A 15,000-nucleotide genomic window follows, 5' to 3' on the forward strand; every position below is an offset into this window, starting at 1 on the left:
CTGAAAGACACTACATTTTAATATCCAGAGTTTTATTACTCAATTGTATAAAATGTTTACAATTAAGCTAAACATACGTTATAGTTCCTAAAAATATACATTTGACTAATACTGAAGAAGATAAATGAAATACACCATGATCTACAATTTAGGCATATCAGAGAAAGTGAAAAGAAAAAAACACTGGAAATCATTGTTTCTACCGGAGAGAACACAATGCGCTAATTAAATGAACAGTAGAATAATCCGTTTAGCTGTTTATAAGGCAAGTTTCAAGGGTGTCACGACTACAGTTGAGCAAGAAATACCCGGAAAAGGGACAAGAGGGAGAATAATGCAAAAGCAAAAACAGCTGAAGCTGGACCTGTAACAGGTAACGCTCAACGGGTCAGTTACATTGCATACGATATTCATTATTATCAAGGAATTTCGCATGCTTTCATCTGAACCCTACCTTCATATTACTCAGTGCCAGCAGTTATTACTGTGTATCAGAGCCAGTACAGGTAATTGCCTCATTAATTACTCTGTAATTACTGGCAAATGTTGCAGGGTTAGTATTAAGCGAGACATAAAACGGTAAGGCGGTGGAAACTCACCACCTGTTCGTGCATAGGGTCTGTGCACAATGAACTACCTGTTTAACCTTTGCAAAAAGAAAAGTCAAAAGAAAAGCAGCGGCTTTGCATAAAGCCCGTTTTATAAATACATATATATATATATATATATATATATATATATATATATATATATATATATATATATATATATATATATATATATATATATATAAAGGACAGCAAGTCACTGGACTACACAGCAGAAGAGCGATTGATAAATATTGGGAACGACAGCAGTTATGGTATCCGAAATATGACATCAAATAAACGGCAGTGCATGTCTTCAATTAGCAACGGGTCGACATATATTTGAAATAACAAAATCCACACAATATCATTCGATGACTGAATACATTATATTTCAGCACATTTAAGACAATAACAGCGAACTCTTTGGAGTGCGGAGCGGTATTATTAAATTGCATATTATAATAGAACAATTAGATTACTCTCACTGGCTACATATAGCAAGTGGCGCTAGTTAACTAGATTTCTTCTGGCAATGCTACGGGAAGCACTTGTATATGCGTTTTTAATTTTTGTTTCCACTATAATTATTCTTACAAATGTTTGCTGTTGATATTTGAATTACATTTAGTAAGCTATTCGATTTAATGTCTGCATTAAATCACTAATGTAAACCGTTAAATTGATCAAATATACCCTGCAATATTTCACTTTGTTCCATTCAAAAAAGATGACGTCATGATGATTGCCTAATAAAAAAAAGTCTTACGTGGGGTTTACAATATATACAGTACGTTGTTGATTTAATAGGATAAATATTAGAAACTGGGCAACGTTAGACCTCTATATAAATGTGTGTTAAAAAAAATGTAATTCATCAAAAATATTAACCAAAAAATGTATACAAGAGTAATATCAGTAATACGGCTTTTGGTATATTTTTTTAAAATAATAACTAAACACATACAAATACACAACATACACCCAAACATCAGTGTATGCTGCAATGAACATCTATTGTGTTGTCCTCAACCTAATAAAATTCTGTAAATGTTAAGACACTTTTTTTAGAGGATACAAAAAATGAGGTCTTAGTTTTCTATAGAAAGGGTTTATGGAGCGATACTAGAAAATAAAATAAGGACATAACACACACGCGAAACCTCAGCAGATTTCAACAGACTCCAACAGAACATATAGCCCCTCCCCTTATTTTCCGAGCACAATTTCATTCAATTCAGTTCTGATTTGTAGAGCCTATTGAGATCTGCATCTTATTTACAAGGTGTCCCTGAATACCAGCATCGCCGATCTCTCGCTCTGTCACAACCACGACCAGTACATTCCTAAAATCTCAGTTTATGACATTTTCAATAGGGTCTATAATTAGCAAATCATGAAGTCTCTGTTTAAAACTGGCCCATCAAAATAAAAAGCTTTACTACTGTAAGAGGTTTGAAAAGCGGGGATTCTGGTTGAAGCTAGCTCGGTCTGAAAGTTGGAACACATTGGAAATGGCCGCTGATACAGTAAAGACTACACAACAATTGCAAATGCCGTCTGATTTATTAAACTGAATGCCAAATTGACAGCCAAAATACGGTCGTGGGGAAATACAAATAAAATGCACCTGTAAATATCAAACAAAAACAATTAAACTCAATTTAAAATGCTACTTTAGTTACTATTTAGAATAAATTGGTCTATAACACTTATAACAATATTCATATATCGTAAGAAACGTTTTAAGTCATTGCCACCAGTTGTTTTTTGGCAGCTAGAACATAAAAAAGCATAATCCGGAGCTACGTATTTGAAAGGCACAGAAGTAAGGGCTAAATGGTTATGAACCATGACGTATAAGCTGTGCATGCCACTGATTGCGTTGTATTTATGTAAATCAAATTAGCATTTAATAATCAATGACGAGTTAAAATATATGTCCTTAATTGTATTATTATTATTATTATTATTATTATTATTATTATTATTATTATTATTATTATTATTATTATTACTTTAAATATACTTTAAATAAAAATATACTGATGAGTTTACTTGGTAATCATTGTTTTGCTTAATTTACAGGAAAAAACATAATTATAACTATAATAAATACAATGCTTTCCTTAAATAAAATTATAAATAAAAATCCTGCATTTGAAAACTCAATCAGAAATATAGAAAGAGAGTTTCAAACAAAATGATATACTTTGCTGAAACTGAATTTCTTTATTAATATTCTATAATAACGTACATTTGTTGGATAGTTCAAATCCTTTTTAAGCTATACCGTATTTTACATACCGGCTTGTAAAAGTCTCATGGCCATTTTAAAGAACCCATCATCATTGAACACTCAATAGAACTGAATTAAGGACACATGGAAGAAACTCAGATTCATTGGATGGACTAGGCGTCTTTTTCAATGTCTTAAATGTAGTTGTCGTTGTTGTTGTTGTTGTTGTTGCAATTTTAAAGCACACGCATTAATAATAATTAATTAATTTCTCATACATTTACAATATTTTCTTTTGACAAAAACTTATATTATCGTGTTTAGAGCATAAAGGGTTTTATTATGTTTAGGGTATTAAACGTATTTTTGTGTCACAAATGAAAACATAGTTATGCAAGACAATAACAATGTGTACAAACACAGCCTAAGACCACATTTGGTTAAAGCTGCAAAACTTTAGCTAATAATAGATTTTGTTTTTGTATATTTTACGTATTGATTTTTTTCACAAATATAATTCCTAATAGATCAATCAATTGTCTTTCTTCTAATTAAATTTATCAACACATTCAGATTAAAAGACTCACCTGGTGTCTACTATCACACCTTATATATCCATGATGAATTAATAATATCATTTAGCAGAACATGCACACAACCAAATTAAGGGAGGATCTTAATAAGACTCTTTTTTTTAAAAAATCTGTAGAGAGGCACAGTTCGTCACCTGCAAATGGTAAGCATTATTAAACGTCTAAACCAAAGCTTAACTCTGTCAAACCATGTTTAGAATTTAACCAACATATTTTAACACTGTATATGAAGAAACACGAAGCCAAAATACATTTTACAAAACAGTGTAAAGTAAATCAGTACTAAAGTGTGTTTAAAAATGTGTTGCATATTATGTATGTTTCATTCTTACTCCTTTGGTTAACAGTGTGCACACGCACTGTACACTACTTTTCAAAGGTCACTACGGTACTTTACCACTTCTTTGATAAGAAGTCGATATGGCAACTGAACACATTCCTAAAAAGCGTATAATTCACAGTTTATGATATTTATAAAGGGCATGACAATTGTATAACCATCTTGCTACAATTGTACATTATTTTCATAAAGAAATACATTATTATTACCATATAAAAACAAATACTATTAGTACGTTTTACTGCTACAACATAATAACATCATATACCAAACTTGATTGATTAAATCATTGATAAAAGTACTTTTATTAAAGTAAATATACTTTTAAATGATTAAATATGGTTTTATGACAAACAAAATGGTTGTAATAGGCCTACAGTGAAATAAAAGTGGGGACGTTTCACTATTGTTCTTTAGAAATTGCATTTTATTTGTGTTGTTTCATTGGTCTCTTCCAGCTTCTCATCACAGTTTGCTCTTTAATGAAACACCAAAGACAACAATATACGTATGTTCACCTGCGTGCAAACAATGCACTGTGCAATATAATTGCGTTTGGTTTCTACTGTAGAAGTTCATTAAATTGAACAGTGCAGTTTGATCAAATTTTCACCCTCTTTGTAAAAGTTTGCAAATGTTACCGTTACAAAATGAGTAGCAAGTTTATTTTATGTATTTATTTATTGTGACTTATGAGGACAGAAGTGTGCCTGAGTTGTTTGATATTAGTTTCGTAGCTTTGTTCGTCTCACAGAAAAGGAATGGCGCAAAAACCATAATGAATCGTGCCCAGTGTGTGTAATAAGGTAAATACACAAACTGTGTTTAATGCAACCAAGAAAACAATTGTGTTGTCTTAAACGCATTCATTTAAAAACACAATCTCCTTACAGGACGCCATTCTATGCGTTTAATTGAGGTTAGCCACAGTAGTTTAAGTTAAGTAAGTAAAACGAAAATAAAAACATTAACTTATATATTCGCCGCTGAGACATTGGAAAAATCTCAGTTTTTACAGAATGTTACCACAAAAAAAGGGCAGGATTAGGGAATACAAATAATTCCCTAATCCTCACGGTGTCTGCTGAAAATGTCCAGCAGGACAGACAGGAAGCCAACTACACAACAGAACAAGTGAGTCACAGACACCTATGGATCCGGAACTCATAACCATGTCCGCTCCAGCCGAAGCACAGTTCCGATTTTAATGATACTAGACCCGGTATGAATGGTAGCTTCGGCTTCTACAAGACAAGCGCAAAAAGAATAGAAAGTACAGACAAAATGACATTCAAGAACAGCACTTATTCAAAATCCAATACAAGCTAAAGAATATGTGTATAAGTAATATACCATATAAACCTGGGTACAAGACACACACACACACACACACACACACACACACAGAGAGAGAGAGAGAGAGAGAGATACTCGTCCTCCTTACTTGCGCAGCTTTATTAAAAGCTACATGTTTCCCATGGTGGACACTGCAGCATTTGGACTGTAAGTCTGCCAGTTTCTTTATGAATTAATCAATATAAGGAAGAAAAATCCTTACGTTGCATTGGCACTCCAAGCACCTCTGGAAGACCCTTCGCAGGGCTCTCTGTAGACAGCGCGCCAGCAATTTGCATCATTTTAGAGGCAAAAATAATAGAAAATAAACAAATAGGTATTCTAATTTAAAAAAAGAAAATCGTTGCAGGATTTTTTTCTCTTAAATATATATTCAAAAAAAGCGATGCGAGGGTCCTGTTGCCCTGTTTCGGATACGATCCCGTCCCCGCAATCCTGGGCTTGTTTTATCCAGGGGGAGGCTGTTCTAAACAGGTTTGTTGCTGCGCTCTTTAGCCCAGGACCACGGAGGCAGATTGATTCAACCACACTGCAGGGGCGGCCGTGACATCATTGCGGCCACAGGCCCCGCCCGCAGGCCAATCGGAAAGCAGGGCTCCCACAATGGGGTAGACGTGTTCCCCTATTAGGAGACAGGTGAGTCCGGAGGGGACGCGACAACACCTTTAGGCTCCACCTCTCCGGTTCCCTTCGATATATACAGTGAATAAGCCAGCCATCGACAAACTGTCTATTCAGTTGAGCCCGAGTTGTACGTTACAACAGTAGTTTAGAAAAAATAATATTATGTAATTAAACATCATGTCATCACAGAATGTCACCCTTCTGAAGTCAATACCTAGTTGCAGTAGCCTACTGTACTAGAGAAACAATAGGCTACAATGATACAGAGGGTTTTTTGTTTGTTTGTTCGTTTCATTGTTTGTTTAGTTTTTTGTCTAATTATAGGTCGAGCAAATCATTTTTAGTGCAGGCCTACACTCAAGGGTATAAGTAAACCAACCTGATTTATTGTTGTGGTCCAGTATGCATTTCCAGTTATGAGTGAATAATAACACAAAGTAAACCACAGACATCTGGTTGAAATCTTAACTAATTGTGTTAACAGGTTTCTTTCTAGTAATGTAACTCCACATTTGCGCTGTAGGATCGCACAACATTGTAGCTATGTTAATATTTCAAGTATTGCGCCTACAGCACCATAATAGCTATACCACACAACGGTGTTTCTGTGTGATTCATAAAAAAATAAATAATGTAGTCATTTTAAAAGATCTCTGGTAAAAAAAAAAAAAAGCATATTTATTTGTTTGTAAATAAAATCATTCTCAATTTCACACGACTATCTTAATTAATTGTTGCTGTTTCTAGCTTAGTTTGATTAAAGTCGCAGGCAGTGTCAAACCCTGTTCAAGTTAACACTAGAATACAATTCCTTGGTGTATATGTTTATAACACGAATCCATAGTTTAGATGAGCGTCATTTAGTTCACTTGCCTATTCCTCTGAAAGCATAACGTTTGACAGCCCGGTATGTTTACAGACCCTAAGATCGTTTTAGCTGTCGGGACACTAGCATCTTCAGCACTGGGACTACAGTCTTCTGATATAGGCCAACTTGCAGCAGTACAATGTTAAATGATCATAGGTCTGGATGCATTTCACAGAAATTACAACAAAAACAAATATGTCAAAACAATTTCTAAAAAATGTGAATGCTAAAAGCGTAATTATTCCGAATGAACTGTATGCCATTTGATTGCATGACAAACGATGAGGAGCTATCCGTTTTATATTGATCTTTCAGATTTCACTATCTCCCCAGTCATATTTTATATACTAAGTTGTATTGGTTACGTCTATACGTGGATGTTCTGTTTTCTTGCGCATCGCCACTGAATCGGTTAGCAGTTCCCTGTCTTTTCTCCCCTGACATTGTTAATTTCAATCAGTTAGTTTAGTGACTGGTCTCAGATAAAACTCCCTCCGGAGGGTAAGCGGTTCAAGCTAAATGAACTCAGTGATCGCATCCAATTCTCTTCAAAGACCCGAGCAAGCTGTGCCTTGCACACAGAACAGCGCCTGAGCCCTACTGTACTGTACTGTAGCACAGCATCCCGCGCTCGCACATCACAAGACAATCCCTTTAGGAAGATCTGTCTTTTTTAATGCAGGCTCCAGAGTTTTTCCTCTTACATTTTATTCAGATTAAATTTAATACGTTTATTTTTAGAACTGTAAATCATATGGTTGAGCGTTTAAAGATATATATGTAACAAGTAGATTTAACACATATATCTTATCATCCATAACTATAAACGCACAATAGTTTGAATTTAGAAATACTAAAACAAGCTTACATTCAATGTAGAAGAGTTACTCAATGTTAAAGTGTCACTGAATTTACGTTGCTTTTAATAGCGCTATATTTTCATCCATAACTATTAAAATAACTAACTCTAGCCTATTAAACAATAGTGCTGAATTTATAAATACTAAAATAAATTTGACAGACGTTTAGGTTCAAGTATTTTTCAACGTCAAAGTCATTGAATTTAAATTTATTTTAGTAATTCTATATTTATTATTATTATTATTAATAATAATAATAATAATAATAATAATAATAATAATAATAATAATAATAATAATACTCTTGTGCTGGTTTGTGGTGCTGGGGGTGGGCGGTACTGCAAAATGTTACATTTACAACTTTACCTGTGAAATTGCATTCACTCGTAAAACGGTTTGGGATTATAAAACGTCAAACATATGCTACGTAAAACTTTTGATATTTGCTTATCCATTATTTAGATTAACATTGCTTCATTAATGTATTACCTGTAATTGACTTACAAATAAAAATTAAATTAAACAAAATCCTAATCTCTGTGGATAATTGTGATTGTTATTTTTTTTTTATGGATTTCCCAGTGCAGCATGTTGGAGAATGAAGGGGGGGGGGGGGGGTAAAGCAATGCTTCGCAATGCATCCATCTTTCATTTATTTTACTGGATTTTGATAATCATTTTATATTGTGTAAATATTAATTGGAATAGAGTGGGGAATATAGTCCTGTAGCTCATTGCATTCCACAAAACAAAGGCCCTTTCTAAGAGGAACAATGCCATTGCCTTTAAATGATTCTGCATGGTTTCTTGCAGTTTTATACCGCTATAATGATTGTATTTCTCTCTGAAAATGTACATTTAGGCTAACATTGGGACTTAGTCCATACAAGCTAAAAACTGCAATCAACCAACTCTTTTGACCAAGTGACCACAATCCAGATTCATTTTTATAGGCTATGTCAATATGAGCAGCTTTTAAAAGAACCACATTTAAAACCCATGGTAACAGTGCAATTATGTAATGCTAAATGACTCCACTCTTATGACATTTGCTGTTATAATGTGTCATGTTTTAAAAGTCACAAACTTTTAATCCAAACTGTAAGTATTGGCTTTTCCTGACACCACCAATGGTAGTATTTCTGCATTGGTTTGTCCATCTGTGAAACTTTTAATCAGTATTGTAACCATGACTACAAAGTCTTTTGGAGTCATTATGGTCTTCTATAACATGCTTAAAAACCGTACTATAATTAAACTTGACATGTCATTAAAATGCATAGATTTATTAATACACACCCTCGATATATGCTAAAAGAAAGTGTGTGTTTGATGAAGTAAAGAATACACAATATTAGTGTTTAATATCCAGTGTAGCACTACATATTGTTTGGTAAACGGAAATCAAACTGTGTTTTCCTTTAACCAAAGTTGTGTTAACCTTAAACACAAACTGTATATTCTTTGCAACAATGATCGATATTGTAAACAGAGATTATTATTATTATTATTATTATTATTATTATTATTATTATTATTATTATTATTATTATTATACTATAATACTGTTACTGGTTTTCATAGGCTTGCTAGAGTCCTAATTGAGTTAGAAAATTCAGGTCGAGACGCACCCATGGAAGCTGAGTAAAAGCAAGTCCACAACAGAAGATATATATATATAAGTTGGTGTTAACGTTAACATTATTTATTTTCCATTTTTTATTTACTAGTTTGGAAAGTTGTTCAGAGCTAACATTTAACCTTTTTTAATTGTGTTCTGCAATATAATCAATCTCAAATACTTTAACACACAGTATACAAACCAAGGAGGGTGAGGTGGGGCGATGAGGGGAGATAAGGATTCCTGTCATCAGTTCTGTATCACATTGATACTGTAATGTTGAATGCTCAGTGGAAATGCAATGCGCATGTATAATACACATTTTTTGTATTTTTTTTTATTTAATTTAACACTTATGAAGTAGATATAACTTTCTGACCATTATTTTATTATTTGTTGGTTAATAAATTTGTTATTAACATAATAAGTGTACCTATGTTTCATTTACTTTTTTTATTGTATTGATATAAACTATCCAAGTGTACAGGATGTCTCTGGCCTACCAATAATAATAATAATAATAATAATAATAATAATAATAATAATAATAATAATAATAATAATAATAATAATAAACGTTTTGCATACATTTACTCTGTAATAATTTGGCATTAAAATGGCAGCGAGAGGTTTTCTTCTATGGTGCATTTATAGTTCCCTTTCAATTCGAAGACGACCACCAACAAACATTATGTATGGGATATGCCTACCCATTGGGTAGGTATCGCTGAGCTCTCTATACCAGAGCTGCCAATAGGCCCCTTCCTGGGATGACGCACTCGGTCCCGCCCACCGAGGGATTAAAACTGTCATCCCAAGGAAGCCCTCTGTGTTGAGCTGAGCATGTTGATAGAAAAGAGCTTCTCGAGTCAAATCGAGTCAATTGTATTTCCCTTACATTCGTGCTGAAAGCTGGCTTGCTGCTTTCCCGGAATCAACGACTTTGAAAAGAAATAGCCTTTCACCTTTCTGTCCTTCAGAGGCCTCCTCACTTGCGTGCTAGGCCGCTCTTTGTTATCTGTCTGTCCTGTGTGAGTACACAGTTCCTCCACGGGGCTAGGCCTTGCCGCATCCCCGCTGTCGAGTAGACTCCCTGCCTTTTCCAGGGCCAACGCCCTAGACAGTCACCCCAAACTGCCCCGCCGCAACCTCAGCAGCCCAAGCAGGGCCCCTGAATGCTGGCGGCCCCAGACCCAATTTTCAGCACAACAGCTGCAGTACTGCCGCGCTTGCACCTCGGACACCTGGGTGCTCGCCACTGTGCAAAACGGTTATGCGCTTCAGTTCCGCTTGGGACCTCCTCCCTTTTGAGGTATCATGAATACTTTCATGACAGACCCTCTCCAGGCCTCAGTACTTCAGAAGGAAGTGGCCGCCTTGCTGTGCAAGCAAGCCATTCGTCTGCTTCGCGGAGTCATTAAATTGAAATCCTAAACTGGAAATCTGGTAGCCTTATGCTGACTTCTTTAGACAGACGGTGTTGACTGTGACAGTTTCTATCTGAAATGAAAACACATTGGAAGTGTGAAAAAACGGCAAGTTATCAAAAGTGCCCAGTCATTTAAAGTGGCGATATCAAAAACACAAGCCAAGTTTCAAGAAACCATTGGGGCAACCTTGCCCAGCACAAAGCAAATAGACACAACTGTAAAACCGATGGGGGCCAAGGTTGTCTCAATTGTTTCTTCTAATTTAGTTTGTTTTTGATGCAAGTTCAATCCGCTTATATTGTGCCAGAAAAACACAAGCTAAGTTAGAAGAAACAGTTGGGGCTCCCTTGACCCCGACCACTTTTACAGTTGTGCCTATGTGCTTGGTGCTGGCCAAGGATGCCCGAGATGTGAATCTGTGTATCACAGTGGTTATTATGTAGTTGGAGTGAAAGTATGACTAGTTAGGGTTCAAATCCTGTCTATTATATGTGTATATATATATATATATATATATATGCACTTTAAAGTTATGTCTGCAAAATGTTCAATGAAAGTGTAATTTATATCAGCTACATTTTTTCCACATTAAAAATGTGTCTGTTACACATAAATAAAATATATATTTTTTTAAGTTTGCAATATAAACCCTGCATGGGAATCGAACTCAGGACATGGGTCCAGTGTAGCTTATAATGCAGACACCCTGATTTTGGAAACTATCATAATAGTCTTGATCCATTCATTTAATATATTGTAACGTTTTCATGTTTTGGCAGTAGTATTCAGGGAGACGGTGTTGAATTCTCAAAATGTTTGTTTTATTTGAAACTACAGAGAAATCCTGTCAGTGACCGGAATTCACGGCACCAAAATAATAACCCTACATTTTAGTCTCAGCACTTTCACTGCATATTCTGTCTAGTCACAGCTCACACGCTCTCTCAGTCACACCCACAGTTTCTCATTGTTCAGCACTGGACTGCCCCCCGAAAACAACAACACACATTCTCCCCATTCATTCACTCACTACTCCTTCCCATGCTAAGTAACGGTGTGACCCGTTCCCCTTACAATACATGTAACATATAAAAGACAGACAAGACAAACTGAACAGACAACAAGTCCGGGAACAAACCAATTGTCTGGATTGTTACTATATACATATATATATATATATATATATAGATATATATATATATATATATATATATATATATATATATATATATATCCAGTTTAGGTTCAGTGCCCCCCAGTTTCAGATTCTAAATTGATTCAGTACCGTCAGCTTCCAGTTCTAGCAGTAGATGCCTGCTGGAATGTGAATCAAATTTAAAATCAATGAGCGCAAGTGCTGGCTTTTTCTTTTTGACTTGCTGTATTTTTAAACGTAGTTTACTATTGGACAGTAAATACTAAACAAAGACACAATTGGTCCAAATTTATTTCATTAGCCACCAAAACCAGCCAATTAATACTTTGCATTGACGAAAGCAGCCAATACTGTACCTGCAACTGCCGAGAGCCAATCACAGACTGTCAGCTCGACTGGAGCACAAACACGGCATCTTTCAACAACAACAAAGTGAGACGCGGACAGTTCAGTAATATTGCTCCATTCATATGTAGATTCAACAGAGAAAGGCTTTGGCTGAAGGTAGAAACATGGTGAGTTAGGAGGCATTTTAGAGTGGTATTTAATGACAGATTGTATTGGTAGTTCACACTCCATCGTACACGGACTGTCCAGTAATTGCTCCGTTCATTCCTTAGGCAATGTCCAGATTATAAATAGGGGTTTAAACAAGTTAATAAAACATTTAAATCGATTTACTAAGTAAAAATGCATCGTTTTTCTCTTTATATGTATGTCATCCTTGTTTTTTTAGAAACATTCTATTTTCTTAGAACATCTTTACTCAGTGGAAAGGTACCCGACAAATCAGTACAAGTTCAAGGTAAATTTAGGTTTTAAGATATATATATTTTTTTTAAAGAAAACAATAGTAAAATAATTTTCTAATAGAGATAGTGCCCTCTCGATGACTCCCGTCAAGGTCAACTATCACATGTAGAGCCATCATTGATGGGCACTAACGCTTAAATAAAAAAAAAAAAGAATCTATGAGAAATAATTAATCAAATCAAATTAAAGTAGAGCAGAGCACAATAATAATAATAATTTAAAAATGTCTATTTAAAAAATAGTTGAGAATACGAGCTAATTGATTTGTTTTTCCAAAATGAACCCTAAAAAAGTTCTCTCTCTCTCTCTCTCTCTCTTCTATTAAATGTGTTTAAAACTGACCATAATATTGGAGTGAGTCTTTGAGAGTTGATATCTTTTTTTCTCAAAAGTGACCAATGCTACCTTATTACTATTTGACCTGGTGGGTACTTCTTGATGTGTAGTAATGTCCAGGGCACATGCTGTGTAGAGTCTGAATATCTTGCACATGTTCCCCTCTAACCACCAGGTCAAACTTGGGCTACACCGAGTCATGAGACATATTGCTGTTACATCACCATTGGACCCGTGTGTGCTAATTCATTAGATATATATTTCAAAGCTAGAGTTCATTAACATCTTTTCCTAGGTCTGCTACTCGCATGGCTGCTATTGGTGACCCTGCCTAGAATACACAAAGCAATCTAATCGGTGAGATGAAGTGATCCATAAGTATGCAGAATTATACGCAGATAATTTCTATAGATCTGGCCGTTTGTCTATGCTATGATTTAGAAGGCAGTGAAATGTCAAAGCCAGGGTTATACTTAGTTATTGGATCAATATGATTGATTAACAAAGCATCCCTTAAGGCAAAGTTATAAGCAAAACAATATATTGAAAAAGGTAAATAAAACACATAATTAAATACATTTTAAACATGCCTTGGAGAAACAAAAAAATAATTAAAATGATTCTTGCAGTTTAGATGGCATACCTAAATCAGAATTAAAGGACACTTTCCATTAAACGAATGAGTGTCAATTAAGGCTAGTTTCTGTGATGTATTGGTAATTACTGCAGCAAGAACTCAAGAGGTGTAGTAGCACTACTTCATGCAGATCGAGGCTACAGAGTTGAAGAGAGGGGACTTATTGTTTTAAACAACTGGACTGTAATAAAAATATGGGTTATTAAACAAAAAAAGAACTTCTGACTACGATTGGTGCCACTGTAATATTGCTCTCTGAAAGTTAATACTTGGTATTATACTGGAGAAACCATTATGGATCATTATCAGAACACATTGTCATCAGCAATGGAAACACAATGAATTTGGAACACTGTACTGGTATGGTAGTGCACCTTACTACCATGAAATGAAAATGCTGGGTTTTCAAATTCAACTGTACACCTGGATTCCCTCATGCTACCATTTGAGAGGGGCTGCTTCAATTTAATAGTAAAATAGCAAAAGCGTTTATAGTAAACCAAAAACATTCAAATCCCTAACAGAGGACTTGAGAATAACTTATCCAATTACAATATAACTTTGAGGACATTCTTTAGCGCTTGAGAATATCAGAATCTGGAGGCATATGGAGAAATCTGTCTGTCTGTCCGTCCTAGTATGTTGCACTTAGTATGTGGAGGTAGGTCACAGTGATTTCAGCTTTTTTCATGATCATGATTGCTCTGGTTTTGTAGTTACAGCATGGCAGGAAATATATCTTACTAAAATAGCAACATATCACTGGTCCACTTTTCTTGTTGAACTATTAAGGCCAAGCCAATAGAAGCAAAAATAAATAAATATGATAGTAAAACATTCTGTCCCGGAAACCCTAATTGCGAAGAAAAGGGTGAATGGTTTGGAAATGCTTCCTCATTAGCAACATTCTACTGATATACTTGTGACTGGACCAGAGGGAGCTTTTGGAGGTACCACCAGTATGATTCAGAACATTGCACATGTTCAGGTTTTTATGGTATCTAATACATGTAAAGCCTGTAGAATCAGTCACTGGCCTTACGGATTTGTAATGGCTCTACTGCCCTGCACAGTATTTCCTGAGTTGAAAAGAGCTGCATCCCATTGTTTAGTTTGCTGGCTTAGATTCTACAATGCAGATAGAAAACCATGTGAACTGTTTTTTAACTGTGCAACGTCTCACATTTACTCATAGCAATGGGAGCTATGGAAATATACCTGACATAGTTGACATGGTGGGATTTGAAGAAGTGTGGTTTCTGTTGCAATCTGTGCAGGCTTGGGCACAGCTTGGAGTGTGTAAGAAGATTAGAGTCCAGACCCAAGAATCAAACACAAAGATCAGGACGTGGATAAAACCCTCATTGTCATTGTTTAAAAGCAGTGGTTGCCCGGGCCAGAGTTTGACTGCCTGCTAGAAACCCGTAAGGATGCACATCCCTGACAGCAGGATATGTCATACTTCAATTGTGATGAGTTTCTCTAAGGACAAACTGAGAGCATCACATTCTAGATTGTTACATAGATCTAGAGACACCTT

At 35.2% G+C, this 15,000-nt stretch overlaps 1 protein-coding gene across 5 annotated transcripts in view; it reads right to left on the reverse strand.

The window, feature by feature from the left end:
* Window positions 1–15,000, reverse strand: part of lhx4 (LIM homeobox 4) — a 45,955-nt gene that overhangs the window by 21,952 nt on the left and 9,003 nt on the right. For 2 of the 5 annotated variants that reach the window (XM_034008774.3, XM_034008766.3), the window contains exon 1: window positions 5,318–5,641. The exons of the other annotated variants lie outside the window; for them this stretch is intronic. In XM_034008774.3, the coding sequence (XP_033864665.1) occupies window positions 5,318–5,396 (79 nt within the window). In that variant the 5' untranslated portion in view covers window positions 5,397–5,641. Of the gene's footprint in view, window positions 1–5,317; window positions 5,642–15,000 lie in introns of those variants that run through there. 5 annotated transcript variants of the gene reach the window in all.

Source organism: Acipenser ruthenus, chromosome 10 (assembly GCF_902713425.1).
Source record: "Acipenser ruthenus chromosome 10, fAciRut3.2 maternal haplotype, whole genome shotgun sequence".
Lineage (NCBI taxonomy): Eukaryota > Metazoa > Chordata > Actinopteri > Acipenseriformes > Acipenseridae > Acipenser > Acipenser ruthenus.